Source organism: Oryza glaberrima, chromosome 1, assembly GCF_000147395.1.
Source record: "Oryza glaberrima chromosome 1, OglaRS2, whole genome shotgun sequence".
In the NCBI taxonomy this organism is placed as follows: domain Eukaryota; kingdom Viridiplantae; phylum Streptophyta; class Magnoliopsida; order Poales; family Poaceae; genus Oryza; species Oryza glaberrima.
In genome coordinates, this window is record NC_068326.1 from 25,598,220 (window position 1) to 25,625,948 (window position 27,729).

The window sequence follows — 27,729 nt, forward strand, 5'->3', positions numbered from 1 at the left end:
CACGGTCCATCGTAAAAGCTAACATAGATAGACTTTCAGTCAAAGCTTAAGGGAGTATGTATATACGGACTTCTTCCTCTCCTTTTTTTTTCCCATTAGATAATCAGAGAAATAATGAGCAGCATATAATATATGTGCACTATGGCATGGTTTATTTCCTAACTTTTTCTTCAAACTTTAAACTTTTCCATTACATCGAAACTTTCCTGCACATACAACTTTCAACTTTTTCGTCACATCGTTCCAATTTCAATCAAATTTTCAATTTTAGCGTGAACTAAACACCCTACGTGCCATGTTTAAAAATGCTAGGATAATAACCACTTAATTTGTTGCTTGTCTTACTAAGCCGATTTAGAATTAGAAACCGCTTGATAAACCGACTAAATATGAAAGGATTTTTTGTTTTAAAAAACTGTCCAAATAAAAAATTACTGGTTTTCGTTGTTAACCGTGGTTATGAATGAAACCTAGGGAGCTCGTGTTTAGTAACCTTGTCACATTTGAAATAGAAAAGTTTTTTTTCTTTTTTTCTTTGTGGGGCACCTGAGTGCTAGAAACAGTATAACTGTAGTCTATAAATTCAGAGCAGAGAGTTAATCTGCCCTGTCGGACAGAGCAATATATACAGTACTTGCTACTCTCTACTATATATAAATCAGAAATGGAAATGTGTGTAGCCACCAGTTGATCATCCGCGTCTTGTTGTATATGTCACATATATGACGCACCACTAACCTTCCAATACATTTACAGTGATGACTACTGATGACTATAGCAGGGGCATGCACAGATAGCTGTGCGAGAGACTATTTACTCTGGCGTTGTTACTGTCAAGCCACGGCGTGGTCACAAAGCTCACAACTCACGTCTCACAGTATAGCTGGATTGTCGGCATTGTAGCCTACTACAGCCCACTGTTCAACGACGAAATGGACAAAGCACAAGCAACAAAAACGCTATCTCGCGTGGTTGCGTTGCCTAATCGCCTGTGATCTACTACTACTAGCTGCTTCTGTCCTTATTGCATGCATGGCCTTTAAGGCTACTACTAACAACTCTAGAGCATATTACGTGTGTAGTACTTCCTCACAAAGCTACAAATTAATCTGGATACGTACAACCACACGCAGGTGCTTAACCTCTTCTTGGCCATTAATTAAACACACACACATTCTCTTCTCACGTACGTTGTGTCGCTCTCTCTGGTCTGTCTTCTCCTGCATGAGCACTCACATGAGATAGATGAGATGAGAGGGCCAAGCACAAGATGCCAACGCAGGAGTAAGAGGCAAGCATGCAAGATGTTGATCGATGTTGCAGCCCTGCAGTGTGGGGATATGCTAGTTGGAGTAGTATAGCATGTTGGTTGTGCCAAGCCTTTGCTAATTTAGCTCTCTCTTCTTGTACCTCTAGCCATCTAATGCATGCAGCAGAAGCCAGCGGCGGCAGCTTGTTTCAGTGGCCCAAGGGAGGGGAGGGCCAGTAGTACCATGGATGGACTATGGAGTACTCTCGCCGCTCTTAAATAAACAAATGTACCAACACATTCTAATATTACAAATTTAAATAATACTTCCTTCGTTTTATATTATAAGACTTTCTAGTATTGCCCGCATTCATATATATATGTTAATGAATCTAGGCACATATACATATATATGAATGCGGTCAATGCTAGAAAGTCTTATAACCTAAAACGGAGGGAATAGTTATTTAGATATGTAGTAATAAGATGTATCACTTCTTATATTAAATTTATTTATCATAGTACCAATGGAGTATATGAACTTTTCTCTGTCCCAAAATAAATCAACTTTATACTATAATGTGACATATTCTAGTACGGATTTAGACAATAATGAATTTGGATATAGAGTATTTTTAAATTCGTTATATTAGAATATGCCACATTCTAATATGAAAGGTTGGTTTATTTTTAGATGGAGAGGAGTATGCATGGATCAGTCTGGTGCAGGAAGTGCTGCCACTCTAATTAAAAGCAAAGGAGAGGAGGTCCCCATAAATGAGGTAGTACAGTGGTTGCATGCATTAGGCTCCTGCACAGCCGCTGAATATTCCCTGCAACAAGCATTAACAGCCAGAGTTTTGAATGGTTGTGGAGAGGAGACGAGCAGCATACTATCTGAGCGCCACTGTGCAGCTCAGCCGCAGCTGCCTCGGACAGTAGTAGCTCAGCCGGCCAGCCGGCCAGCCCATTCTGTTGCTTCTGCATTGCAAAATTGCAAATGCAGCAAAGGCGAAGACCACGCTAGCTACTACTATAGTAGGAGTAGTAGCCCACATCACAGGCGGCACAAGGAGCTGGTCTATTGCACTGCACACCGCCCCTGCATGCATGTACACGCATGCAGCGCCAATGCAGCGTAGTAGTATATGACCAATCAGATCAGGGCAGGCCACTGCGCCAACCACACAAGGCGGTAGCAGATGTAGAACGGTGAAACGCATTCAAGGCCACCCCTGTATGCTGTCTAGAACACAGCAGGTTAGTGTAAGTTGTGTGTGTGTGGATGGAGATGGAATGGATCTCTCTCTCATCCACTTGAAGAGAGAGAGAGAGGGGGGGGGGAGGGAGGTGTCATAGATGCAGTGCCCTGCACTCATCTCGTCTCTTGCTCTGGCCTCACTGTGTGTGTGGTACCACCTACAATTCCTCGATCTTTATTCTCCCTGCAGCTAGCTGGTTTGGAAGAAGAATGTTCATAATGCTAATTGATTGTGGGTGTAATTAAACAGATGCATTAAACACTTCTGAGGTAGCCTACATTTAGGATAGGGAGTGCTTGTGGGGATAGGGAATTTGGGCATGTACTTATCATTTATCAAAGGGAGCTTTCTTGATGTATATCAGTATATGGGCCGAGCACATGAATACATGCATGTTAAATTTGAGGTAGCAATAAGTAATAAAATTTCAAGAGAAACATAACATGTTTTCTCGTGATGGGAATAATATAGAAACGAAGAACATCAGTTTCCTGCGACGACGACCCTACAATTACAATACACATTACAGATTTACAGTACTATGGCTAGCTAGACTATTTCTCAGGGCCTCACGCATTGGATGTAGTCATGTAGAGAAAAATTGATACAGAAGATGGGTATTATTCAGTAAGTTCAAATATAAAATCGGCATATATAGATACAAATTCAAGTTCCTACTAAGTAACAATACTAGTAGAATACAATAGGCAGAGACAGAAACGAGGAAATCGGGGGAAAAAAGGAAGATTACATGCATTACAAAGTGTAAATGATGCATTCTAGGCTTAAAGACTCTCTCCAACTCTTCACACTATGTTACTCAAGAAGGCTGTTAAGATGTCTGAACATCACAAACAAGCTCCATACCAAGAATGCGTCACTTACAGCCTCTCAATACACCAGAAAAAAAACAGAAACAAAAGAAAACATCGAGAGTAATCTAGAACTAATAATAATAAGCTAATTAATTAAGATACCTAGAGATATTTATATATCTCGGACCATGACGCCTCAATTCCCCACACGCTCACACCGGCCGTTTGCCCTCATCATGCTCCAAATGTAGCTAGAGCAGAAGGAGAGATCGTGGTGAGAGCTCGAATACAAGATGCTCGCCAACTCTTCTCCTATCTGTGAGGCTCATTTCCCTCCAACGTTTCCTCTCTTGGATTCTCAGATGCTAGCCAGGAGGTCGTAGCAGCAGCAGCAGTGGCTGCACCGGCGCCGAGCTCCATTGGGGCAGGAAGAAAAGCAGCAAGATGAGGCATTTCCTTGAGACGAAAGGAGGTCTCACTTTGCAAAGTTTAGTGTAAGGGGGTGATGAGAAGTAGAAGAAGAAGACAATAGAGAAAAGCTAGGGCGATGTGTTTATATACTCACATGGCTACAAGGGAGAGAGAAAGAAAGGGGCTTAAAGAGAGAAGGGGTAAAATTGCTACAGCTACAGAAGAGCCTGACAAAGTGTGTACACCTTTCCGAGCAACCGCAAAGAATTCATTGTATTGTACCATTGCACAGTACATATATGCCTACATGGTCATGTTATGTGCATTATGGTCTTGTCTTAGCTTGGTCCATACACGGAGACATATTCATTTTATAGCACTCATTATGTGGGACTGGTAGTATTTTTTGTAGAATTGAATTCACAGCAATTAATTTTGGTGTCTTTCTTTGTGAGCTTTGGCATTGCTTGAGCAATTATATACCGTGCATATAGAGTACTAAGATTCACCCGGCCTAATATAAATGTGGGGACAGGATGGGACAAGTTTAGTGTTTTACTAGTAAATGGAATGTTTGTTGTGTGAGTGTGTGTGCAGAAATGCAGATTGATAGGCCTAACATTAAACAAAGTATGATGGGAGGCATGTTTGTGGGGAACGCGAAACGCACCTACACGGACTCCAAGGCACCTTGGGGTGAGCAAGGAAAATAAACAGCTCATTGTTCGTATGATATACTCTTAGAGCAGGTATAATAGTGGACTATAAGCCAGCTGCAAATATATTTTAAGAAGATAAATAATGAGAGAGAAGAGCAGCGAGCTACAGATTTGTAACCAGTTATAGCACGGACTCCAAGACACAGTGTGTGTATGACTGGTGGGACCAGATATTAATAGTGTAGTATGTAACTATTGTATGAATGAGCTATTAGATTAGCTATAGATAAATTGAAGGTAGTAGTTGGTTATACTATTGAACTTGCTCTTACTATGATGCAAGACTGGCATGGGGTGGACCATTTATCAGTGAGACGAAATTTCTAAGGTACAGTTTATTTTCACCTGTTAATTAACAACCCACTTGATCATCTAGGAGAATAACAAAATTGGTAGCGTTGTTAGTGGATCATTCAACCCAAAACCAGTCTGGAAACTCTCTTACCGATGTATCGGTAGAATAAACTGCCTAGATGGATGGAGTTAACAATAAGTAATTAATCATAAGCTTTGTCTAGCCAGAAAAGGAACTTAAAGAGCAAGTACAATATATAGTATACTATAAATCGGCTGTAAACACATGTAAAAACAGATAAGTAAGAGAGAAAAGAAAACAGAGATGGACTACAAATTTATAGTCAGTTGCAGTACTGATTATAAAACATTTTGTGTGTTAAAGGTATGACTAGGTATTGTGGTATTGATGAGTGTAGTATATATTTATAGGCAACTATTATATAAATTGAGTATTAAAATAGATATAGATAATTTAATTAGGTCCTTTTTGTTGGCCCATATTTTTTTAATAAGCCAAATTAACTTATTAAGGAATAAAAATTAGTTAGTAGGTAAAATGTACATGTGTTCGTAGCAACTTAACAATCAATATAAAAAAGAAATCATGTTAAAAATATCTTAAATTAACTTTAAAAATAAGTTTGCAATTTTGAATTTTGAATTTTTCTTTTGTTTATTAAAGCAACCAATGGAGCTTTTGGAGTTGGTAACTAACTGAACTACTCCCTCCGTCCCACAATATAAGGGATTTTGAGTTTTTGATTGCAACGTTTGACCCCTAGTCTTATTCAAAAAATTTTTACAAATATAAAAAACGAAAAGTTGTACTTAAGGTACTATAGATAATAAAATAAGTCACAAATAAAATAAATAATAATTTCAAAAAAAATTAAATAAGATGAGTGGTCAAACGTTGCAAGTAAAAACTCAAAATCCCTTATATTATAGGATGGAGGGAGTATGTATATATTAAACTTGCTGTAATTAAGATACTACCATGCACTGTTTTGTGTAGTGGGAGCTATAGCCATGAGGTTTGTCAGTTAGTGTGATTAGGACTAGTTTAATTAAGAACGGTGTTACGACTAGACAATCCTTTGCGTGTGCATGCCACTCACTCACTTAGGAAGTGATGGAAGCTTCACCCGTTCCTTTTATTTGTCTACATCTCTCTCTCCTCTTTCTGCTTTCAGACTGCACATAGAGGGGGGGTAATAGTAATACTCTATCATATAGCTAGATGCCGATCAGAGGAACGGTGTCTCTTGCTTTCCTAAAGGTGAACAATGTTTCGGTGTGTGTAGAAAAGGATTCACCCCATGATAGAAGAGAAAGCTGCGGTGGTTTGTTTATCACCGGTGATTCAAATCATGTTTGTTATCATTGGAGGTAGCACCCGTCATGTAATTCTACTAGTCTACTAGTGTTAGAATAGCTAGGTTCGAATATACTAGTTCAATTATAAGTTAAACTCGTTGAAGTTAGAATATGTATAGGATAGAATTAGAGTTGAATATTATTATTGGCTCTCTCTTAAACAGAGAGCATCATAATATAACCATGACGACTACAATTAAACGTAAACACATAGGAAGATGATGACGGCGAGACCATAAGACTCGTAAAGACTAGATGCTATGTTATTGGGGAGAAGCGCTCATAATCAGAGCTTCAGAGATGTAGGCTTCGGTTCAATTTCATTAACAAATATCGTGGGCTCCCGTATCGTCTTCTGATGTGTCTTGGGTGATCGATGATTGAAACGATCGGAAAAGTTAGTCATTATTCCGCTATATCTACTAAATTTTATAACAACCAACGTGTACTACAGCTCTGCATTTTGCAGTGTTCAACTGTTCATCCCATACATGGTTTAAAGAAAAGAAGCTAGATAGAGACGAACGCATTGGGCATTGTGAATGAATCCAGTTTACATTTCCTTCCCCTATGAAGCACGTGCATTACATTGCTTGCAGAGCATAATTCCATGCATACTACATGATGCTGCACATACATTCAGCTAGCATATGGGTAATTCACAGGACAAATGAACAATAGACAGCAACGCGATCGAACAGCGAAAGGAGAAGAATTTTTCTGGCAATGCACATACAAGACGCACGTACGGCGCGCGGCCCAGTAGTGTCGACTACTAGCGAATATTCTCGGAGACAAACGTTACAGAAGGCAAAGCAAAGCGAAGGCACACACACGAGCTAGTGGAGATTCAGGTGCAGGGCCATGTCACTTCGCAGCAATCGGCCGGGCAACAGGAGGGGCCGATGCATCCATGCATGCAACCACAAACAAAGCACACGCGCACGCACGCGCACACATGCTCTCGCAGGCGGCAGCTAGCTAGCTAGCGCATCGATGCTCCTATACTTGCAGCTCGCTGCCGCCGGTCGCGCCGTACGTGCTGCACGCACGCAGCACAATTGCACATATATATGGAGCTTTGCTTTGCTCAGGGATTCCCTTGCACAGTTGCATCTCGAACTCTCGACGCGACGAACATATATGCCCAGGCACGCACAATCTCAGCAGTCAGCAACGTGCATGCATGCATGGATATATACAGCACGGCATGCCATGCATTGTGCCAAATCGTACAGGTTCAGTCTGCGTCTAGCGTGCATGCATATGCACGGATGCATCTACTCTCGCGCAAAAGCGGTCAAAACGGGCAGATTCTCCCGCGGGGGCTCCCTCTTTGGGAGGCCTCTCTTGCTCGGGCGCGCGCTTGGCTGGTTGGTTGGCGCATGCGGATGCCGGCCGGCTGCGCCTGCGCGCGCGGGCGCGTACGTGCTCGCGACCGCGCGCGCAGTGTGCCCAGTGGTTTGTGCGTGTTTTGGGCAGCGCCGCGCGTGTGCTGGGCTAGGAGCAGGTACAATAGCAAGCTATAAGCCAGCTATAACTGTATATCGAGAAGAAAAGAGAAGAGAGAGAAGAAAGCGGACTACAGATTTGTAGCTGGCTACAATACGGACTCAAAGACGTTACGTGTGTATGAGAGGTAGGACCGGATATTAATGGTGTAGCATATTTTTATAGTTAACTATTGGACTGTTAGATTAGCTATAGTTGTTTTGTAGCCAACAATTTGCTATACTATTAAACTTGCTCTAATGCAAGGGCGGTAGGCGGGCGAGCGGGCATCCCGGCCGGTCTGTTGGATCATGAGAATGATGGCCGCTTTAGGACGAAGGGGAGGAGTCAAAAATAAACGCAGGGCGCTTTTGCAGCACAAAGGCCCCATTCCGGAATATATGCGTACGTACTTCCTGTGTGTCCAGCTTACCTAGCCGGAGCTCCCTTTTCTCCTTACCTTTTCTGTTGTAATTTCTTGTTTTGTGTGGCCAAGCAATGCAATGCATGCATGCGACGCCCTCCCTCTTTAATCGTAGACTGGAAACGAGCAAAAGATCGGGTACGTTCGCGATAAACTCGCAAGAAAATAATGCTGAAGCGATGCATTTCTTAAGCTCTCTCGTTGAATCGTCCGGCCGTGAATTTCACGGCAATATATATCTATATCTATATCTATACTACTATAAAAATTGAAAATGTTTTACCGATACTTTGGTACACTATTCGTGTATGAGTCGGTTTTTAAATTCGTTCGTTTTTGAAAATACATATCTATATTTAAGTCGGTTTTTAAATTCGTTCGTTTTTGAAAATACAGAAAAAGTCATATAAAAAAATCTCTTTTAAAAAAAACTCGCAAGCTAATTTGAGACGATCAGACTCATAACCACAGCTCATGACTTAAAAAAAACATCCAAGCGAATTGCCACATTGAATTTCACCTTAGTTAAACCATATAATAATATTATTATTAAACTAACCTTTACCTATTACAATGCACGGATATTTTTTTTTAAGTATATATATATAAGCCAAAATAAGCCAAGATCCTACGATTCGCGCGTCACGGGAGAAAAGGTGAAAGGCGCGCACGGCCGGCCGGCCATTAACACCAAAAGATCGCGCAAGTTGCTTCTAATCCAAGTACTAAATGATTGAGCACTCAAACCCCCTCATCGCCAACGGCTCGTCGACACGACGGCTCGCCACTGCTCGGGGCTCGGGCGCGTGCGGAATCACCTGGACCCGCGCGAGCGGCGTGGGGGCAAGCTAGCGGAGTAGTAGGCGCTCCTCCCGCCCTTCTTTCCCCGGCCGGCCCATTCTCCCCTTCCCTGTTTTGGTAGGCGTGCGCGCCATGCGTCGGCGTCCACACGCCCATGCGTGGCCCGGCTGCGCTCGACCGCGCGCCTCGTTCTCCTCGCCTCTCTCCTCGTGGTGGCCGGTGGGGGCGTTGCCGTTGCCGTGCATAAGGGCGGCCGCGCGCCCGGTCGCGCGATCGATTGCCAACAACCGCCGCGCGATGTGCTGCGCTAGCAAACTTTACAACCCAGAGACATCACGCACGCACATCGTACCGGCGCGAGCACGCTGTAATTATCTCCCCCAGCAACTTATTCATATAAGCAAAGACAAGGCATGCAGTTAGTTAGCTAGCGCGAGACAGGGTCCAAACAAGCGCCACAGACGGCTCACAGTAGCGAGTTACATCAGTCACAGGAGCAGCAGCTAGCCGCGTGCGTGTAGGCCCTGTGAGCTACTACGGCATAAACAGCAGGGATCTATCGATACAATGAGTCAAATCCAAGCGCATATGATCTTTCCGCCTGCGCTGCGCTGCCCTGCCGCGCGTGACTGGTGTGACAAAGCCCCCCGCCTTGCCTTGCCGGCTCAGCTCGCCTTTCCTCGTTGGCCGCAAAGATGCAGCAAAAGCCTCGACCGCTGTCGATTTACACGATGAGACGAAACTGCCTCGTGTCGTGTCGTGCTCGTATCGTGCTCGTGGCCCATGGGAGGCTTGGAAGGGGAATTTAACTATTTGCCACTTGTCCAAATAAGTGTCTTAAATTCACGCTTAATAATTTATCACTGAAGGGAGGGGTCATTTCTTAACTATTTATCACTTTTGCTTACGTGAGGAGCCATCATAGCGTGTCCACGTGAAAAACGATGTGGACCCACCCGTCAGCCCCTCCACTTTCCTTCTTCTCCACCTCGCCGGAGCTTGAATTGAGCGTAGCCATTACACGGACACATCTAAAGCGGAGATTTTCGCCCTGAGTTGGCCTAGCTCGGCCACGAGCGCCGCCGCCACCATGGTCTCCTCAAGCGCCACGTCCCCAAGCCCCGCGTCCTACGCCACCACCGCCCCAACGACGAGCGTGAGCAACAGCAGCAGCGCCGCCACGGTAGCGCGTCTCGTGATCCGCATCCCGAGATCCGTGTGAACCTGTCTCCCTCGATCCGTGCATCGCCGGAGCCACTCCCACTCCCCCTTCTTCATCTATCGTTGAAGCCGCTCCCACTCCCCGTTCCGCACATGGTTATCACCATTCTCATCGTCTGTTCCGGTGCACGCACGCCTCTGGGCCCGAGGAAGCCGTAGCGGCCCTGTCAACATCGCGGTCGTCGTTGTTCTCCGCTTCCTCATTGTCGTCAAGAAGCTCGCGCAAGTGGAGGTTCTTGAAGGATCTCCTCCATCGGAGCAACTCCGAAAGCGGCAAGAACCCGTGGCCGCCTTTGCCCACCCCGCAGCCGCGGTCGCCAGCGCCTGTAAGTGGCGAGGCGAGCCGAGGTGGAGGAGATACGGCGGCCATAGGTGGAGAAAAAAAGAGAGGGGAGGGCCTGACGGGGAGGGGGTCCATGTCACTTTCCACGCGAGCACACCACAATGGCTCGCCACGTAGAAAAAATGATAAATAATTAAGCACGAATCTAGAAGAGGCATTTGAATAAGAGCAAGATAATAATATAGCTCACTTCCTACTATTAGCCAATCTTAAAGCCAACACATATAATAGATTAGCTATAAGGTTGGCTACAATTTTCTTCTCATCTCTCTATCTCTCACTTATACATTAAGAGCAAGTTCAATAGTATAGCCAACTACTAGCTCCAATTCATCTATAACCAATCTAATAGCTCATTCATACAATAGTTACATACTACATTATTAATACCTAGTCCCACCTGTCATAGACACTGCGTCTTAGAGTCCGTGCTACAGCTGGCTACAAATCTGTAGCTCGCTGCTCTTCTCTCTCCTGATTTATCTCCTTAAAATATGTTTGCAGCTGGCTTATAGCCTGCTATTGTACCTGCTCTAATTGTATTTGTCTTAGAGTTTGTGTTAAGCTAGCCCTTGCATAAGAGCCAACACTCTTAACTTTTTGTTACATCTCTTCTCCACATAAGTTTATAGTAGGTTTACAGCTCACTATTATACTTGCTCTAAGTAATGTACTTAACAGTGGCAAATAGTTAAATTCCCCAGGCTGGACCCCTCCACCCAGAGTCCAATCTCCAAAGCGGTGGAACACCAGCCCAGCCGCTCAGCCTCGCAGAGTCGCCCCGCGCGGCTCGGCCGCTCACCCACCCGTAACGCCGTCACGAGACGGCGCTAGCCCGGTGGGGAGGTGGCGCGAATCCGACGCGCCGCCTCCTAATTTTTCCCGCGCCCCACCCCGCGCTGTGGCGGCTGTTCCTCCTCCTCCTTCCCCCGATCCCCAACTCCTTCCAACTCACATGGCGGCGGCGGCGGCGGCTGCGTCCGTGGCGAGTCAAGCGCAGGCCGTGCTCCGCGGCAGGCTCTGCGACCAGGCCGTCGTCCACTCCGCCCTCAGGTCCTCGCCGGACACCAACTACAGGTCAGCCAGAGTCGCTCCCCCTCCCGCGAAATCAGCCCGGGAGTCCTCGCGACTGACGCGCTTTGTTCTGGGTTGGGCACAGTAAGCTGAAGTACCTCGTCGCCAGCTCCGTCTCCGAAGCCTGCAACAACTCCGTCCTACTCCTCGGCCCCCGCGGCTGCGGAAAAGCCGCGGTGAGGTTTTCCTTCCTAGTATACTCTTCTGCCCCACTTTCAGCGGTTTTCTCGGATGCGGGGGTGGTGTTCGACGAAATGTGTCAGTGGGCGATCTACGACTTTACGCTATGGGTTGTTTCGGCATGGACTGAGGTGGTGTTTGGATCAGGGACTTAACTTTAGTCCATATATTTAGATACTAATTTAGAGTATTAAATATAGACTACTTATAAAACTAATTACATAAATGAAAGCTAATTCGCGAGACAAATTTTTTAAGCCTAATTAATCCATAATTAGAGAATGTTTATTGTAGCATCACATAGGCTAATCATGGATTAATTAGGCTCAATAGATTCGTCTCAGGAATTAGTCCAAGATTATAGATGGGTTTTATTAATAGTCTACATTTAATATTTATAATTAGTGTCCAAACATCCGATGTGATAGGGACTTAAAAGTTTTAGTCCCATCTAAACAGGGTCTGAGATTTCAATTCTTCGCAGGTGGTCGACATGGTTCTAGATGATCTGAAGAAGGATCATCCTGATGCAATATCAGTGGTATGTATAAACGTTATATTTTACTTGTTGCTAGAAATGTATCCATGTATTTGCGTAATACACGATCGATGATTTACCTACGTTGGCCGTGAAATAAACATACATGTTACGAGAAAATAGTTTGTTTCAGGGCGCTTTAGGGCGGAAGGGGACAAGGATAAATGTAGAAACTCCTTGCATATTTTTATGTTCCCAAATGCATGGCCTAGCCAAAAGGACAATATATCATAATGCACAATTAGTTAGACTTTGTTAACTTGTAGTTCAGTTGGATTATTGTGCAAACTTTTTTCAGATCAGGCTGAATGGGATGCTACATAGTGATGACAACTGTGCCACGAAGGTTAGAGCTTTCTGATGCCAGCTTTTTTGGTTCAATTTCCGTATTCCACATGCCCTCCAAACCAAATCTCCCTCTCTCTTAACTCCTGTCCACCAATTCAGTTAACTTCATAGTTGTTTCTATGCTTTATCAACTCCAATGCAGCCATGCTAATGCTTTTGTTACTTTGCTTTTAAGGAAATTGCGAGGCAACTTTGTTTGGAACATCAGTTATCATTTTCCAAAATGGTGTGTGGTGTCTACTCTAGCCTTCACCTCACTCAATTATTGTTCTCTCTACCATTTTAAAAGATCTTATCTCTTTTAGGCTTCTTCAGATGACAACACGGAATTCATGATTGACATGTTACGGTAAGTGAAGTGTTAAGATGATGAGCATCTGTACATCATAGAGACATACTCCTTGATTCTTGAAATTTATGTCCAGTCATCTGTATCCTCTCTTCTGCAGGGAGTGTGGACTAGCTCACAAGACAATAATTTTTGTCCTAGAAGAGTTTGACCTCTTTGCTCAGGTTGAAACAAATACATGCATTCTGGTTTAACTATACTTAATTCATGCTGAATGTTAGATGCATAGAATTGTAGCACGTCATGGTTTATGGGACATTTGTCTTACAGGAATAGCTTGCTTTCTACAATTGCTGCTGGCAATTTTTAGATAACAGGATAACAGATGATTCTATTTATGGTTTCCTATTACAGGGGAAGCAGAGGTTACTCTATAGCTTACTTGATGCAATGCAATCTCTCACCTCACAAGCTGTTGTTATTGGTGTGAGTTGCCGATTGGTATGAAATATATCCTCTCCCATGTTTCTGCATCTTAGCCGTTTGTAATTTGTGTGCTAGTACACTGTCATAAGATCACCATCTCCCATGTTTCAGATGACCCTCTTAATCGTGTGGTAGTTGATACACAATATGCATTAGTGCAGTAGCATGTGTCACATGCATTGTGGTAATTAATGATACCAACGCTGTACTTGGGATTGAAGTGGCTAATAACTTTAGACATTGATAGTTCTACGAAAAATCTACTGTTTCCTTTGTGAGCTGTTTTGTAATATCAATTCATTTTTAGGATGCAGACCAACTCCTAGAGAAAAGGGTTAGATCCCGGTTCTCTCATAGGAAGCTTCTGTTTGTTCCTTCTTCAGTGGATAGTTTACAGAGGTTAGCCTTGTGCATTTTTTTTTCAGGCTAAAACATTCACTGTTTCTCAAGATCTCTATTCAATCCATCTTTTGACATTTGAATGATTGCAGGTTAATGGAGCACTTGCTAGCACTTCCTGAAGATTCTCCCTTACCAACAAAGTATGTCAGGGAGTACAATGCACGGATTACTGTATCCTTTGCTCAATGTGACATGTCACTTTATGTGCTTACAAAACCTGCAGGTCACTGTTCTTGCTTTATAATCCTCATGGCAATCATATTTGAATAGGCTGACAAATACCCACAGAGTGTTTTGTTTATGGGCAGTTTTTCTGTTTCTTATTCCAAGAATGGATGCTGAATGTGTTCTTTTCTATGCTAAAAAGAAGCCATGGTGGCAAACTGGCAATGGCACTGTTTCTTAGGCTAAATGGAACTGTATGTGATCATCCCATCAAGTTCTGTAATATTGTTTGTGTTATTGTGCAAAACAAAATTGTAATCCATATAATCAACTAGGTAAGGTAGTGCAGAAAATTGCATTAAAAGCTTGGGATTTCCTTGTATGCTGCTGAAAGTTAACATTCTCATGCCACTCATTGTCTCAGTGACATGGGCTTGGATCCACCTTTGTCATAATGACAATGTGGGATTTTAGAGTTCAATGCAATATAAGGAACTAATCCCCCCCAAGGTTTATGTTATCCTATACACTTCAGAGCATTTTCAATGACAAAAAGTTCAAAGGAATTCTCAGCTCCCTCACTGATGCTGACGCAACAACAAGCCACATCCTTAGATTTCTGTAAGTATTTCAGCAGCTTCTTTTTTTTATCCTCCCTTTTCTTCACATTTCCACACTTTTTAGTACTCAGTTAAATATAGGAGAACGAAACCTTCAGTTTCAGAGTGGTGTCATACATGGACATAGATTCTGGACTTCTGTCAATGCAAAGCTTCATGAATGCGCTATCTTCGATGCAGAGGCAGCCTAAGATGGACAGTTTGCAAGGTCTATTTTGTTTGTTGTCCCTCATTTACTTATGTAGGATGGAATTGTTCGCTGTATTGATTTATATGCTAAAACAAAGCTACCTTCATTACTCCACACCATAAAACAGTGGACATGAATGGCACCATATTTCTGACACTGAAATTTCGATAGCAGATCTCTCCATTTTGGAACTATACATTCTTGTATGCATGAACAGGCTAGAAGATAAGGAGAAAAGTTCATACAACTTTATCACTATTATGAAAGGTAGAATCTGTTCCTCTCCATTTGTGTTCAGTCATAGGAAAGACTAAGTAAGTTGATGAACTGGTTGTCTGTCAGAGTACAAATCTGTGCAGGATGCCTACAAAACGTCGGACAAATATTCACACACTGTTTGTTTTAGAGTAAGTATTAGCACAATCAAGAATTCATGAACCTTCCATTATATTGAAATTTCAATATAAAAAAATTACAACTTTTTTTCCCCCTTCGATATAGGCTTTTGAGCATCTTTTGGATCGCGAGTTGATTAGCTTTGCAGACAACAAAGGGAGAAATCAGGCGCTTGAATATCGTCCTGTCAAACTTCTGATATCTTCACGTGAGCTTGCTGAGTCCCTCAAGTTGAACACGACCTGCCCTGTGAGTTAAACGTCCACGTGTTTTCCAATTTAACGATCATCTGATCCTTACCCCTTTTGTGGCTTGCCGTTCTATCTCAATACGCTAACAGGTTGTCATGCTTTGTGAATGATGGTGCTCTGGTTTACTTTTGCAGGCTGTTTTGCAGAAGCTTCTTGACCGTGAAAGATACATGTAAAAGTTTCTATATGTTTGCTAAGTTGATACTGGTTCAAGTGCTGGCATACTTCTTTCTTCTTTGTTACTCCCTAACACCGTGTTGGAACATCCTATCTACTGCAAAGAGAAATTTACCTTGAAGATGAAAAAGGTATATCGGTCTCTGGCAAGGTAACAAACTAACAACACACCATTTCACTCGATGCCCTCCCTCTTGTGTGCATGGATGATACTTGAGAAGTTCAACGCAAGGTAAACGCACTAGTGCACTACTGTGCTAGTAAAACTTTAACTGGATTACCATGGAAAATTGACACCATCAGTTTTGTGCTCATGACAAGCGTCCTAGGACGAACATTTGTTGTCCTCAGTTCTGTAGATCATACACATTCAACCAATCCTGTCATCCTATGCATGCGTTGATACCGAGAATCTAGCTCAGGTTTCATAAGTAGCTCAAACACATGTTGCATAGCAATGCTATTGTTTTTATCAAATAAAATTGTTCCAAATATTATAATTATCTTGAAACTCTCGCAATCTCAGGCCTGTAATGGCGGAACTATTGTCAAGTAAAATTTGCCTACCTTAAGGTCTAGTTAAAGAGACTAGCTATGTATAGTTATCTTGAAAACAAACAAATACAAGGTAATAGAAGGTTTGGAGCAGAAACACTGCGATGAAGCTATTACAGCTGCTTTATTGAGCGTAAGTGATCCCTTCGTGACCATTCCAGCAAGAAAAGCGCAAGAGAAATCCCCACACAAATCCAAAGAGTAATCAACCAAGTAGGCATTGGATCTTGAAACAAACCTGGTTATGTTGATTCATGTTAGCACAAAGACTGACCAAGCATGTATCGACATAAACTGTATGCCCTTGTTAATTTGCCAAGAATATGCTATATACTATAAAATAACTCACCGTGTCCAAACTTCATGCATATAAGCAGCTCTACCATGCATATAGCTAACGAAAGCCAACAAAAAGCTCCCACCTTCTTCACTGGTTTTCTGAGATAATTGATATATTGAAAAAAATATTTAGTTATCCATCAATAGAAAGATTGCACGCCCATAAACAAAAGCCGGGATGGGAACTCATGATTCTAGAAAAGGTGTAGGAGGATATTATAATCTATATGTCAAGAAGACCTGTCTTGCAAGTAGGTGTTGTACTCACGAATTGCCGGGATAGCAATTAACCACCAAAGGATCAGCCGATACACAACCAAGGGGTTCCTGGGAGGAATCCAGAGACAAAATTTCAGGAAGAAGGTGTTAAGTTCCACTGTCATGAAACCGACGCAGAGACAGAACACTTGGATGAATCTCCTTGGCTCCATGAAAGGATGCCATTGATCCTTATCCCATTTAGCGGGTGTGAACTGACATAATGACCTTTTTACCTGCCACAGTGGAAGTGGTTAACCAATGAACTTAAAGTGAACTTGACTAGCTTGCGCAGGATAAACCAGCTGATACCAAAATCATAATTTTGAGGTCATGATAAACATGCATATGCTCTGGTTTACGAATTTGTCTGTCCAATTCATAAAATATCCTACCAAATCAGTTCCAGACTCCTATTCTTATCCTAATGTTTCTATTCTACTCCTTCCGTCCCAAAATATAGCAATTTCTGGCTAGTATCCCTGTGCGTATGGTTGGAGGTATTTTGATTAGCCAATACCTTCCATGCAGCCCATAGTTCAATTGCTCAACTCTCACCCTTTAGGCAGTTAGCTTTAGCTTGGAGCCTTAGAAGTGATCAATTGTTTTTCATAATCTACGAGGCTTTCTTTTTTCTTGAAAAAAAAACTTATGAGACTATATATGAATATGACCCACATGTAGTCAGAGTATTTAAGTGATGTATATTGTATAGAGAATGGTATAAAGTGGAATAATTACTTGCTTAGAAATTCAGGGATTAAGGATACCAAACTGCAGACAAGACAGCCTGACTTCTGCGGCAACAGAAATTCATTGTACAGTCCCACTGGGAAAATCCCAGATTCTGCCTGGGATCTCCCATGCATGGAGTTAAGATCTTTACACTTGCATAGTACATGCAGTTATAGGATGACTTATCTTTTGTTAATACTCTGCCAAGTCCACTAGAGGTTGTCTAACTTGAACAGTCTTTTGTTGACAATGGGAAAAAAACAACAACCTCTATATCAAGATATACACAGCCTTCTAACTCAACACTCTAACAGTCTGCATAACGTCAATCTTATGGCAGCAGCATAATCAAACAAAAAAATCTTATGGCAGCAGCATTGGCGCACATAATCAAGCATTGGTGAAAGTATTTGTGTCAGGATGATAAAATAGCAGGACAAAACAGCAAAAACTTGGACCACTGGTCATTTTTTTTAGGTATGCAATAACCAAATTAAGAGATTAAAACTGAAAAAAAAAAGGAATATGCCTTCTATTAATGTGTTTTCGTTGAGCAATTGAGCATACCTTACCCATAATGCTTGGCTGACGGCTCAGTCCAACCCATTCGTATGTTTTGCCATCAAAGTAACGGACTGTGTGCATCCCCGCCCAAATACCTGTATCAAGATTCAAAATACTAGTTGAATGGAAACATTTCGATGGAACAACAGTAAAACTTCTGATGTTCATACACTGAATTACGACCGTACATATTCGTTATTTAAAAAAGGAAATGATAATAACAAAACACAGTGAACCTTTTCAAAGGTTCTACATACTCAGGCCAAGACAAAACAGTATCAAGGCAATGACATCCTAGTTAGTGCATTCTGCTACACATATCAAAAGTGAAGTTCCGATTGAGAATTGAAAATCACGAAAAATTTATCTTGCAGACAAGCTGTCCTAATCAACCAAGCAAGTCTACATATGAAATAACATGAGAAACATCGACATAACAAAGCCCATATTCACTGCTAATCTGTACCAGTACCTCTAATGTTTTGCACTGACAACTCGATATCCTTAAATCTAGCACTCTATCAGCATCCAGAAAAGAAACAGCTATGTGAGAACTTTTGATACTTTTAACTTGTATGACTATAATAACATTTTTTTTATTCAGAAATATAACAACCAGATGGATGAATTGTAAATTTAGATACTGCCTTGAAAGACAGAGATCTCACCAAACCAATTACAGATCATGATATCCAATATAATACTGTCCCACCAACACTCGTTAAAATTTGGCAGCATGTGCCTAAATGTAAGCTGCAGAAGATATCAAGTGTGCATTGTTACAATAGTTCATGAAAATTTACTAAATGAACATATGCTAAAATAAAAGGAAATAATATTTCACTAGTCAAGGCAGCTTTTCTAACCTCCATGAGCTCAAAACCAACTGACAAGACCCATAGGAGAAGTTGGTTCCGTATCATTACTGCCTTACCCCACCAACCCAAGACATGGGCAATAACAAATTCATCAAACAATGTCTCCTATAGGTGCATCGTATTACCAATTTTGATGAAATAGCATTAAAAATAAATGAGTGTTGTGAATAGTGATGCTCGTATGGAAAATCATACTTGAATATTAATAAATCTGTTGGTAGGGTTTTCTGGAACATACATACGGCAGTCAGAACCATATGATCTCTCTGGTAGTTCTGCATTTTGATATAAACAAATGATCAGAATATATATATCTATAGATGATATTGTGATTTTTCCCTTGTGAATGTATTGCATAAATATTCTACCAACTCCGAGACCAGGGTGAAGGTGCTTCATAAACTGCCTCGCATCATCACGTTTCTAAAAGAAAACGGTATATAGATTAGACAGCAGACTAAATTTGAACACATAATTACAATATCTACCTTGAGCATCAAGTTTAAATGGTCCAAGTGAAAGGCTAATGAGTAAATTTTAAGAATAGCATGTTAGTGAATACAATAAACTGTAGACATAGCTAACCTGGAAAAGAAGAAAAGTTAGAGCAACAAGGTACACAACAGCCATGCCATGCACCAAACGCCACACAGCAGGATGAGGCCTAATAAGTATCCTGTACAAAAGATTATTAGCCTGATCAATTAGCATCCTCATAAGTATTTATAGTTCTTTACAGAGCAAAATTAGATAAGACTCTCACAAAGGTATATCTACTCATAATGGCCAAACATCAGGTGCTTCTCCTTGCATCAGAAAATCAGCATAATCTAAGTAGTAAATGGTCCAATCAATTATGTACTATGAGAATCTGGTTTTGTGAGATCAAGAACATAGATGCCTTTTGTGGTGCTGGTAAAATGAAAAACATGTAATATCGCCAGAGCGAGTTTTCTTTGCTAAATCATAAACATATCATATATGAAAAGAATAGCGTATTTCATTTGATATCTGACCAATGGATGCCTGCTGACAAGATGATGTGATTTAACTCATTTACTAGAAAGCATATATGCGGGGCTTTTGGTAGGATAGAACATTTCACCTTCAATGTCAATCTTTTAATACTTTACCAGAAAAAATTACCTAAATAATGCACCCAGTGCCAATAATAAAATGTATGACTGTAGCAATCTCCCTAGCCAATAGGGGACCATAATGCAGAAGAATTGGTCATGAAAGATCTACAAGGACACAATAATGCAAAAAACATTTATTTAACTACCATTGGAATATAGCAAAGATTTGGAGACAGACAAAAAACAATTATTACACTGATAATTGTTAACAAATGGTTTACCTAACAAGGGATAATTCACTTACGTTGAAGGTGCTTGGAGAGTGCAGTATGCTAGGAAAACTGCGATCATAGCCCAGACACCCCTGAGAAAATGTCAGTGAGTGAATCAGTTTCCTGGCATTGTTGCTTACTAGTACATACCATCAACAGAAGTCCAGTAAAACAATAATATTGGAAATCATCCTACAAATTCTTATCATTTAGAGTAAATGTGTTTCACAGTGTAATACCTTTTAATAGGGACCTTATCATGAGAGCTTGTAATCTCTGGATGAAGGACCCCACTTGCCCAGCTGTGAGAACAATAAAAGTGAACCAACTGCCAGACTGATGAGAAAGTAAAGAAAGGTGTTCAGATCTAGCTACACCATTTTTTACTAATAATACAACTGTTAAATTGTCAATTCTTGTATACGAATAGAATAGGTTGGCACCCAAGTTAGATGACTGGTAACAGGCAGCAGCAGCCAATACGAACTCGTGTTTATATATGATTGTTTATGAATTTTTCAAGCATAAACTAGTACTTTTCATGCCATGATGCAACTGTCCTTAAATAAATCGTAGCCATTCATTTCGTGTCATTACTCTGAAACCAGTTCAAAGAATGGGCTGGATTCTTCATACTTCCAATTACCATGAATTGTTCCCTATTCCAAGCGCTTGAGGGTTATAACTTATAGGTAACTAGTATGAGAGTGGTCCAAGTCCAGCAAGACTAAAACACATGGTTTGTTTCAGAGTTTGAGTATCCCAGCCACATCTCACACAGAAAAGCTAAAAACCAGAATCTGCGCAGAATCTCAGTGGATGTTATGGATTTATAGTTGTTTGCCTGTATTGCGAATACTGAATTTCCAACTGAACCATGAAATGTTTGGTGAAGTGGCATTGAACATCAGAAAGTATCCCATACAAGACACAATACCTTGTACTATTTACTTTTGAAGACAAATGGCACACAAACTATGCATATATGGATCACTGAGAAGTCCAAAAGCCACACCAGTTAAAAATACCAGAGGCTGCAGTAACAGTTCTCTGCCATTTTTCAGCATAGCGTACCAAAAAACGTTAGGGATCAAATATGGTTTCCATATTAAGTTCCCAATTGGAGCAGCAAGTACAGTCTTAATATCTTTTACTACCATCTAGCAAACTTAATTAGTATATCAATTTAATCTGCACATTGAGAAATAATTTTACCGGTTATAAACTCTATTAAGCTCCAAAGAACTAACAGAAACTAACCCATTTTCTACATCCCTAAGAGCCTTACGCTCAGACAATTCTTGCAAAAGCAGATACTAGCAATCCTTGCACATGTATTTGAGAATTTAGACTACTTACATCAGGAGGCATGCGCCGGCAAGGAGAACCGAGACCGTGTGTGGCTTGTAAAGCCAAGCCGTCCACGGGTCGTATTCCTCCACGCCGCCGCCGTCCGACGGCCATATTTCCATGTCCTGCATCCTCTGATCGTTACTAGATCCATATTCCATCACCTCACCGCTGGCATCAATGGAGTTGATTACTCGTCTACCTGCATGGCCAGTTAGAGAATTCGGATGGAGAGATCAATATATAAAAAAAAAACCAGGATCGCAATCAGTAATCAGAACAAACGCTCGCTTGTAATGAGGGTAAGAATTAGAACCAGGATCAATCAAATTATCAGAGACATGATAGAGAGTAGCAAATGCATTGGGGTTCACAGGGTTGATCAATTCGACGGAGAATCGCAGAAGGATCGCAAGAAGCAGATAGAAGCTTACGGTGATGGATGGGAGCCGAATGCTGTGGAAGCGACGGCGGTCTCTGCTGTCGAGAAGATGGGCAGGCGTCGGCGTCGTCTGTGTTTACATCGCCTCCATCTGGGCTGGGCTGGGCTGGGCTGCGGTGGAGCTCGGGGGGTACCACCTCCGACGCACTGGCATCTGGCAGTGGCAGATCAGGTAGTCAGGTCCCCGGCGGGCCTCCCGAGCTGGCACTCAATGTGCATGCATTTATCTGTCAAGTGTCAAGTGTGTTTATAACATGGTAAGGATTTTCACTTTGAGATGTTTGCAAAGAAATTCTGGACAAAATACCCACATGAATACTATGAAATTCTTTATCATATGCGGGTAAGTCAGCGTAGAAAACGTCAGGTACACCTACAAAATGCTCTTTAGGCTGGTGGAGACTTCTCAATGCGCACGTAAAATTGAACGATTAAATAGTGCATAGTTAATTAAATATTAACTAAAATCTAAAAATATATTAATATGGTTTTTTTAAAGGAAACTTTTCTATAGATTTATTTAAAAATATATCGTTTAGTAGTTTAAATAACATGCACGTAGAAAAAGAGGAAGTAAAAGTTAAAGCGCGCACGTGAAAAATAAGAGTAGAAGTTAGGAAAATGTTCAAAAGAGGGAGTAGAAGTTAGGAAATTTACTCTTGGGTCCATTTTTCTCTAGCATATTCTTTCGTATAAATTGACATCAGACAATCGTATCTACTTGAAGGCCACTACAAGTAGAGTAGCAGGCAAGTAATAAAAAAATATAAGGGTAATATTCATATATAATTAGTAAAAATAAATAAAAATAGATTTTTCACAGTTTTTTTTAAGATATACCAATTGTAAAATATTGATAAGATTAGACCATTGTCATAGTAAGAGACCATGATTCCTTATCGAACTCATGTGAAGAGGACATGAGAGCATTATTCATTGTCGTCGCATCTACCCTCGCGATGCCACTCCTTCCCTTGTGTGCACCTGACGTGACTATGTGTGCGTCTCTGATTGCTCTCAACTTGCTCACACCACCCAAGAGTTCGCACCGAGGACGCTCGTGAACTCGCACAACATTAGTAGTTTGCACGGTGAACTCAAAAACTCCCACAATCTCAACCGCCGATGACATCATGAATTTGTGTGTTTTGGTGGTACGAACTCGTGCGCTTCTATTGCCATGTCAATGATTGCGTATCTTTGCGGATGCGATGACCGTATAATGTTATAATGTTACTGTTGGTTTTGAAACGAGTATATTTCTGTCCCGATGGTTTTGAAACGAGTATATTTCTGTCACGCCGATAAAAAAAATATATTTTCACTTTTTTTCTTTTCTATAATTGTCCCGTTTTCTTTAAGAAAAAAAAAAGGTAATGAAAGGCTAGGTCTCGTGTTAGTAGAAAACGAAACATACTGGAGGGTGTATATGCAAAATCCACAATACTGGTTTGTAGCCTGGGAGTCTGGGACGACTTCGATTTCTGTCGCACATCCGTCTCCCACCTGACTCGTTCTAATCGGCGAAGAGAAACCCACACAAGAGGAAGATGGCGGCGCCGGCGACCGGCGGCGGGATCTCCGCCGACGTCCCCATCCTCCACTCGGAGAACCTCACCAGCAACGTCAAATCCATCTACTACAGGTTCCGCTCGTTCTCTCCCCCCCCCTCCCCCCCCCCCCCCCCCCCAACCAAAGTTTAGAATTCGATCTGATCTGATAAGTAGGGTCATGCTTATGTCTGTTCGATTGGATCTGGGATTTATGCGACGACATGGTTTGATCTGCTCAGATTAGCCCTAATTCTTTCGATTCAATCCGGAACCGTGCGACCTGGTAGTTTCACTGTAGGCATGCTTCCGCTCTTCTTGCGGCAATTTCGAAATCTCGGGGTGCAGTTTAGGATCAAAATCTAAGTACTATGAATAATAGGAAAAGGATCAAGTAATTCTGTGGGCCAGTTCATACTGCCAGAAACTGTGGGTCAAATTGCACACTTACACTAGGATCTACTCAAATTAGAGTAATCAGGCTTCATGAATCAACTGAAAGTTTTCAATGTTTACATGCTTTTCTACTTCATGCTCAGATAGATGCTAGATACCTCCCATTAACTATTAACTCTTTTCATAACCCTTTCAGCAATTCTAGTCATTGATGATTATTTTTGACTGCTTCACTTTTATACCAAGATGGCAAGGTGATATGTCTTAACCGTGAGGATTGATTTTGCGTTGCAGTCGGACATTCTTGTCAATTATCAGTGGAGTTGTTGCCGGAATCTGGGGATTCACAGGCTTGATGGGATTCGTGTTCTACCTTCTTGTAATGATGGTGGCATCCCTCGGGCTTTTGGTGAAGGCCAAATTTTCAATTCATACATACTTCGACAGCTGGAACAGGATTTTGATTGAAGGAGTTTTTGGTGGCCTTATGGTAAGCCACACTGGAGCTGTAACATTGTGATGCACACCTTTATTTCCGTAAAACTTGAATGTCCAGATCATTCAACATGATTTACATGAACTTGTATCTTTCATGTTTAATCTATATTCTATGTTATTATGAAGCATGGGATGATGGGAAGATTGATCATTTTAGAAAGTTGATGAATGTGGAACATCCCTTAACAATCTGTTCGGGTTTGGCATTTTAACCAAATTGTTAGAAACCTCCTAGTTAGGAATAGTGTGACATTATCATGGATCTTCCTAGCTGTTAAAAGGAGGCCTGGTTTGGTGGTAGAATACAGAATTTTGATGGAAGGAGTATAAAACATTGGGAGCTTCATACCCTAACTAATGATTCACATCTCAATTGTTACTGTTGACTGTTGGTAAATGTTCTCAAGTTATACAACCACATTTTCTTAACTATATGTTTGGTGTTGCTAGTATTCTAATATCAATATAGGATTCTATTGCCTCAATGTATAGTTCATCACTAGATTATTTCCTCAAATTTCTTCATGATAATGAGCTTTATCCTGTTTTGGATGGTGGCCTAACATTATTTCCTTGCTTTTTTTGCAGTCTTTTGTGCTGTTTTGGACGTATCCTTGATGCTGTAAATATTATTGCTATTTTCAATTTTCCATATATACACAAACCATCTAGTATTTGTTATTCAGTATAGATGTCAGGCAAGGTCTGATTCGATTACTAGTATAATGGCTCACCACCATAGAACCATACTAAAGCCGCATAACTGAGAGTATGTAAATCATTATTATGTGAGGCCATAGCATGAATTTGAGGTAGACCATTGTGGTTATACATTTGAAGATGCCATATAAATTATATAATGCATGCCGATTTTTATGTTTGAGTTTGTCCTTAACAATGAACAGATTTGCGTATGATATTGTGCACATCTTCTGATGCACGGCATAAAGAACTCAACTCCGAAGACTTGAAGGGAGCTGTGGGGTTTCTCCTTGAACTGAATTAACGTGTAACCGCACCAACCCTGGAGGACTACATTCGTTGGACTGCTGTCCTGTTTTGTTCCTTTTTTTTCCCCTCCACATGTATCAGTTATAGCTCTGTACTTTAGAAAGATGCAAGCTTATTAAGTTTAATTTACAAATTGATGTAGAAGTGAATCCAATTGCTGGCAAGTATGGTGCTTGATCTTTTGAACAACAGAACTTGCTAGGTAGTGGACAACTGGTCATTGATACATCTATTGCTGCCCAGCGTGCTGATACTATACTCCACTAGTAGTATGTTATATTGTTATCGTTGGAGCTCTGAACTTGCATATTGTTGATCTGATATGGCAAAGTAACCACTACGTGGTGTTTGCTGAGGAAGTTTTCAACTAGCACTTCGCTATCAAGACGTGGAACTTTCCAGCCCCGGCAAATTCCGGTAGCTGCAAGTCAGAGGGCAACCTCCCATTCCGGCATCCAGCAAAACGCACGCGTTGCCCGTGGGGGCCGCAGGATACACCGCGCGCCAAGTCGTTAGCGTTGGTGTCAATTTCTTTCTTGCTTGCTTCCAACATAGTGTTCCCAGTTCAAAGAGATTGCTTTTACGGCTTGCTTGGCAAGAATAATTGGGAAGAGGAATGAATACAAGCCATTTTTTGTTGGGAGGAGCTTCCAACATAGTGCTTCCCAGTTCAAAGAGAGAGCTTTTACGGCTTGTTTGCCAAGAATAATTGGGAAGAGGAATGAATACAAGCCATTTTTTTGTTGGGAGGAGGAATGAAATGTTTCTTGGGAGTTGGGAGGAGGAATGAATGTGAGTTAAGGAGATTTGGGTGTTCTGAATTCACACTTTGCTGCAGACACGATTAGGAGGAGATCGTGCATTGCCACCATCGACGTCTCACTCGTAAGAGCATCCGTGTCTTATAGCACCAGGCTAGTTAGTTGTGCGGTGGCGCTGCGGTGCACAGAGGCTTTGGGGGAAGCAGAGCCATGGTCCGGGAAGAGAAGCTTGACTTTGTGCTGGTGCCGCTGGGCCTGGCCGTGCTGGCCGTCTACCACCTGTGGCTCCTCTACGCCGTCCTCCGCCACCCCACCCGCACCGTCGTCGGCCTCAACGCCATCGCCCGCAAGCGCTGGGTCACCGTCATGATGGCCGTCGGTACCAATTGATTCTCTTCTTCTTGTCATCTCTCTCTAGAGATTCTAGAATTGTCAGCCTGTCTGTCGTACGTTCTTGTGGGCGCAGAACACGGAGAAGAACGGCGTGCTGGCCGTGCAGACGCTGCGGAACAACATCATGGCGTCGACGGTGCTTGCCACGACGGCCATCACGCTCGTCTCCGTCATCAGCGTCTTCCTCGGCGCCACGGCGGGAAGGTCCCCGGCGTCCCCCTCGTCGTCGTCGTCGGGGGCGCCGCTGCTGGTGTACGGGAGCAAGACCGGGGAGGTGTTCGCGGTCAAGTACCTGGCCATCTCGCTCTGCTTCATGCTCGCCTTCGTCTGCAACGTGCAGGCCATCCGCCTGTACGCGCACGCCAGCTTCCTCCTCGGCCTGCCGCCCGTCGCCGGCGCCGGCGCTGGCGAGGGGGAGGGGGAGGCGGCGGCGGCGGCGGCGGTGGCGCGGGAGGAGTTCGCGGCGTACGTGGCGCGGACGGTGAACAGGGGGAGCCACTCCTGGTCGCTGGGACTCCGCGCCTTCTACGCGTCGCTGGCGCTCTTCATGTGGACCTTCGGGCCCATCCCGATGCTGGCGTGCAGCGTGCTCATGTGCGGACTGCTCTACTTCCTCGACACCACCAGGGAGCGCGCCGCCGCCGCCGTGGCCGGGATCCACCACGGTCACAAGGATAGCACCGTGTAGCAGCACTAGTAGTAAGTAGTAACCAGTTTCTCGATGGCATGGATGTACATCTATTGATCTATACACCCATCAATTGTTTTGCTTGAGTAATGAACTCAGTCACAGGAGAGAGTTAGCTCATCTTTCGAATTTCACTATCTTTTTTAAACAAATAATTTTGATAGTGTGAAGTTTCATTAAATATAGCAGAAAATAATTACAGTACTATAATCCTGAGAAAACACCACCAAACCACCATCACGCACAGACGTGGTCTACCCGCACACCTAAGGAAATATCAACATCAAACCGGCTGCCGCTAGATCAATAAGGAGCTAATGATCAAATACAGACCCAAAGACGTCCAAAAACATCGTGGGAACAGGAGGTTGTAGAGGGAGAGGACGAAAGAGAAGAAAGATCCCTCTCCCTAGCACACACCCGCCCTCAGCCCT

General features: G+C 42.4%; 4 protein-coding genes across 9 annotated transcripts; 3 read left to right on the forward strand and 1 right to left on the reverse strand.

The window, feature by feature from the left end:
- The first annotated feature begins 11,151 nt into the window (after nucleotides 1-11,151).
- LOC127773045 (origin of replication complex subunit 4) lies at nucleotides 11,152-15,660 on the forward strand. 2 transcript variants are annotated; one of them, XM_052299061.1, is made up of 16 exons: nucleotides 11,152-11,487; nucleotides 11,570-11,795; nucleotides 12,149-12,205; nucleotides 12,501-12,548; nucleotides 12,726-12,776; nucleotides 12,856-12,899; nucleotides 13,000-13,063; nucleotides 13,254-13,340; nucleotides 13,633-13,724; nucleotides 13,817-13,898; nucleotides 14,428-14,513; nucleotides 14,611-14,720; nucleotides 14,877-14,969; nucleotides 15,045-15,109; nucleotides 15,204-15,347; nucleotides 15,484-15,660. In XM_052299061.1, the coding sequence occupies exons 1-16, from the start codon at nucleotides 11,366-11,368 to the stop codon at nucleotides 15,523-15,525; spliced, it is 1,413 nt and encodes a 470-aa protein (XP_052155021.1). In that variant the 5' UTR covers nucleotides 11,152-11,365; the 3' UTR covers nucleotides 15,526-15,660. The 2 variants fall into 2 exon arrangements, with proteins under 2 accessions (XP_052155021.1, XP_052155026.1); XM_052299066.1 differs by having other exon boundaries at nucleotides 11,160-11,487; nucleotides 11,570-11,660.
- Nucleotides 15,661-15,785: 125 nt separating this feature from the next.
- Nucleotides 15,786-22,119, reverse strand: LOC127773095 (CDP-diacylglycerol--serine O-phosphatidyltransferase 3-like). Of its 5 annotated transcripts, none has more exons than XM_052299112.1 (13): nucleotides 21,991-22,119; nucleotides 21,566-21,758; nucleotides 20,446-20,508; nucleotides 20,239-20,298; nucleotides 19,441-19,531; nucleotides 19,224-19,278; nucleotides 19,051-19,130; nucleotides 18,844-18,960; nucleotides 18,646-18,730; nucleotides 17,981-18,072; nucleotides 16,661-16,914; nucleotides 16,431-16,519; nucleotides 15,786-16,319 (listed from the first exon to the last, which is right to left on the reverse strand). In XM_052299112.1, exons 2-13 carry the CDS (start codon nucleotides 21,715-21,717, stop codon nucleotides 16,195-16,197), a joined length of 1,263 nt encoding a protein of 420 aa, XP_052155072.1. In that variant the 5' UTR covers nucleotides 21,718-21,758; nucleotides 21,991-22,119; the 3' UTR covers nucleotides 15,786-16,194. The 5 variants fall into 5 exon arrangements, 4 of the variants coding, with proteins under 4 accessions (XP_052155072.1, XP_052155077.1, XP_052155085.1 ...); XR_008017509.1 differs by having other exon boundaries at nucleotides 16,262-16,319; nucleotides 16,689-16,914; XM_052299117.1 differs by lacking the exon at nucleotides 21,991-22,119 and having other exon boundaries at nucleotides 20,446-20,542; nucleotides 21,566-21,626.
- A 1,343-nt stretch (nucleotides 22,120-23,462) lies between these two features.
- LOC127773141 (uncharacterized) lies at nucleotides 23,463-25,760 on the forward strand. The gene is made up of 4 exons (XM_052299171.1): nucleotides 23,463-23,643; nucleotides 24,239-24,434; nucleotides 25,031-25,050; nucleotides 25,348-25,760. Exons 1-4 carry the CDS (start codon nucleotides 23,549-23,551, stop codon nucleotides 25,376-25,378), a joined length of 342 nt encoding a protein of 113 aa, XP_052155131.1. The 5' UTR covers nucleotides 23,463-23,548; the 3' UTR covers nucleotides 25,379-25,760.
- Nucleotides 25,761-25,882: 122 nt separating this feature from the next.
- LOC127773131 (uncharacterized) lies at nucleotides 25,883-27,424 on the forward strand. Its single transcript, XM_052299160.1, has 2 exons — nucleotides 25,883-26,589; nucleotides 26,681-27,424. The coding sequence occupies exons 1-2, from the start codon at nucleotides 26,425-26,427 to the stop codon at nucleotides 27,293-27,295; spliced, it is 780 nt and encodes a 259-aa protein (XP_052155120.1). The 5' UTR covers nucleotides 25,883-26,424; the 3' UTR covers nucleotides 27,296-27,424.
- Nucleotides 27,425-27,729: the final 305 nt, after the last annotated feature.